This window comes from Benincasa hispida, chromosome 2, assembly GCF_027475165.1.
Source record: "Benincasa hispida cultivar pf3 chromosome 2, pf3_genome.v1.1, whole genome shotgun sequence".
Taxonomy (NCBI): domain Eukaryota; kingdom Viridiplantae; phylum Streptophyta; class Magnoliopsida; order Cucurbitales; family Cucurbitaceae; genus Benincasa; species Benincasa hispida.
Window position 1 is genome coordinate 56,110,063 of NC_143479.1, and position 2,699 is coordinate 56,112,761.

Genomic DNA, 2,699 nt, shown 5'->3' on the forward strand with positions numbered 1-2,699 from the left:
CTTATGGTAGAAATTTGGGCCAAATAAAATATTAGGCCCACGCTCGGTTTTTGGGCCCTAAAGCATAGAGCCCAAGTCCGTGTAATTAGGCCCGTGAAAATATTTATCAATAGAGGTTTCACCCCTTCATAGGGAGATTTGGAGGAACTAAAGACTTCAACTTTGTAGACTAGAGCTCTAAAACTCTAAAGGCCGAAACTCCGAAACTCTGAAGATTTAAAGATTGAAACATTGAAGATATGAAGAACACGACTTTCTAAAGCTCTGCAATCTAAAGACTAATGCTCGAAAGATTCGAAGATTGGAGCTTTGAAGATCTGAAGAACACGACTCTCTTGAAGCTTTGAAAATCAGAAGACTAAAGCTCCAAAGAGTAAAACTCTTTTGAAGATCTAAAGACCAAAGTTTCAAAGATCACCTTTTGCTTTCCTTAAGATCTAAAAAGTACTAGAGCTCCAGAGACTTCTAACTCAAGAGCTATAGCTTCAAGAGCAAGTAGAAAAGTCCCAAGGATAAATCTACATTCAAGAACAAGCAACGGAGCCCTCAAGATAAATCAACATTGAGAATAAGCTACAAAACCCTAAAGACAAGTTTACTTTTCGAGAGAAAACGTAAAAGAATAATTTATTATATAGTTTGTACTGACTATACTTAAATAAAAAAAATACAAAATTTATTCAGCAAATTAAATTTCTCTGGAAATCTCATTGAACAAACATTACGTCAATGATCAAAAGTGATCCTTCAGTAAAAAAATCAAGGTTAAAATATAAATTTTGATACATAAAAACTAAATAAAATTTAAATTCAAATCTCAAGAATAAAAGTATGATATTTTAAAATCTATAAATTAAGTTAAAATCAAACTCAAAACTTAAAAACTAAAATTATATCAGTGTGAAGTGATTAAACATTGGAAAAAGTGCATTTTTTTTAAAGAAAAAAAAGAGAGAGAGAATAAAGTGAAGATTGAAGAGATGATGAGGCATATCACATATGGATGCATATGCTGTAATTTATTGTGGTGGGAGCAGAGGAAGTTATGGGTCCGTCAGAGATTGCCGTCCTATGTCTCTTTCTTTCATTCACATTATACTTATTTTATTATTATTATATTTTTTTATATAAATTCATAAAATTTATCAACATTTAAAAAAAAACAGTATAAAAATAGTATTTTTATTCTATTTTGTAGAAGATTATGTAAAAAAAAAATTAAAAGAAAATACTTTATTTTATTAGATCACATACATGTTTGAAGTTTATGAACTCTGATATCATATTAGATAACATGAGTTTATAAGATGAATAATCCATATATCTTATATAAAGTAGTGTGAGATCCTTCGATTTTTCCTTGAATGAGTTAAATGATTAGAGGTACAAAATCTATTATAAACTAACCTTTATTAAAGACATATATGAATTGATTATGAGGACCAACCAAATTGTGACAGCACATTTATTAATGTTTTCCATAACCCATAGTCCTACAAATTCTCCCCTTCTATACTATCCTTCCCACTCTCCCACTTTCCTCTTCAACTTCTCCCAATACTCCACCATGACTTTCCTCTCTCTCCTCCTCCTCCTCTCACTCTCTCTCTCCGCCGCCCACGACGGCGCCGCCGTCTCCCAAGATCTGATCCACTCCTCCTGCCTCCAAGCACGCTACCCAAATCTCTGCATCAGAACCCTCTCCTCCTACGCCGGCGCCGTCACCACCCCACAGGAGCTTGCCCAAGCCGCCATCTCCGTAAGCCTCTCCCTCGCCCGCGACCTCTCCCGGTATCTCTCCGACGCCCTCCGCCAGGCGTCGATGCGGCAGCGCGCGGCGGTGAATGACTGCGTGGATCAGATTGGGGACTCTGTTGAGGAGCTGAGTAACACTTTGGGGGTTCTCCGGCACCTCACCTGCGGCGGCGACCGGCGGGATTTCCGGCTGCAGATGGGGAATGCGAAGACGTGGGTTAGCGCCGCTTTGACGAATGAAGATACGTGTCTTGATGGGTTTAAAGAAGTGGATGGGGAAGTGAAATTGGATGTGAAAAAGAGGATTTCGAAGGTGGCTAAAGTTACTAGTAATGCTCTGTTTATGATTAATCGTCTTGACGGTGGAAACCCCGCCGGAAGGAAGAAGTTGGCCGCTCCTTGAGATTTGGTCGCGGCGGCGATGGCGGATGCCTGAGGTTTCGTGGCGGTGGGAGTAGAGTTTATGTTACCATGGTTTTCGTCGAGTAATATTTGGTTCATCGTTCCCACTCTAATTAGAAAGTATTAAGAAAATAAGATCCGTTTATCGAATAACAAATTATGATCAGATAATTAGGTGGATGGCATGAAAAACAAGTGTAACTTAGATGCAATACACCTATGTATTTTTCTATATGTATTGTTGGTTGAATATATAAAAGTTTTATGGAGAAGAGTATTATTTAGTGCATTGGGGAACTCGTTTATTTTTGTGTAACTCACCGAATGTTAATTACAAATTGTCATATGGCAAATTCTACCTTTTTTTTTCCTTCCTTTGTAATTAAAAGCATGCATGAAGATTATTGCACGCAACTATAATTGTCATGTGTTGAACATTTTAAAGTATATATATTTTGTAGTTTTTTTTTTTATTTTGTGATCGATGTGGGCAAAAAATAGGTACAATTCAAGAAGCATCCAATTATTATATTTTATTACTT

General features: G+C 36.7%; 1 protein-coding gene across 1 annotated transcript; it reads left to right on the forward strand.

Moving 5' to 3' along the window:
- The first annotated feature begins 1,503 nt into the window (after positions 1-1,503).
- Positions 1,504-2,446, forward strand: LOC120071449 (Plant invertase/pectin methylesterase inhibitor superfamily protein). The gene has a single exon (XM_039023742.2). The coding sequence runs from the start codon at positions 1,568-1,570 to the stop codon at positions 2,156-2,158; it is 591 nt and encodes a 196-aa protein (XP_038879670.2). The 5' UTR covers positions 1,504-1,567; the 3' UTR covers positions 2,159-2,446.
- The last annotated feature ends 253 nt before the right edge of the window (positions 2,447-2,699 follow it).

Excerpts from the sequence above, each read along its gene's own strand:
- LOC120071449 (XM_039023742.2), top strand. The coding sequence starts at position 1,568 with ATGACTTTCCTCTCTCTCCTCCTCCTCCTCTCACTCTCTCTCTCCGCC.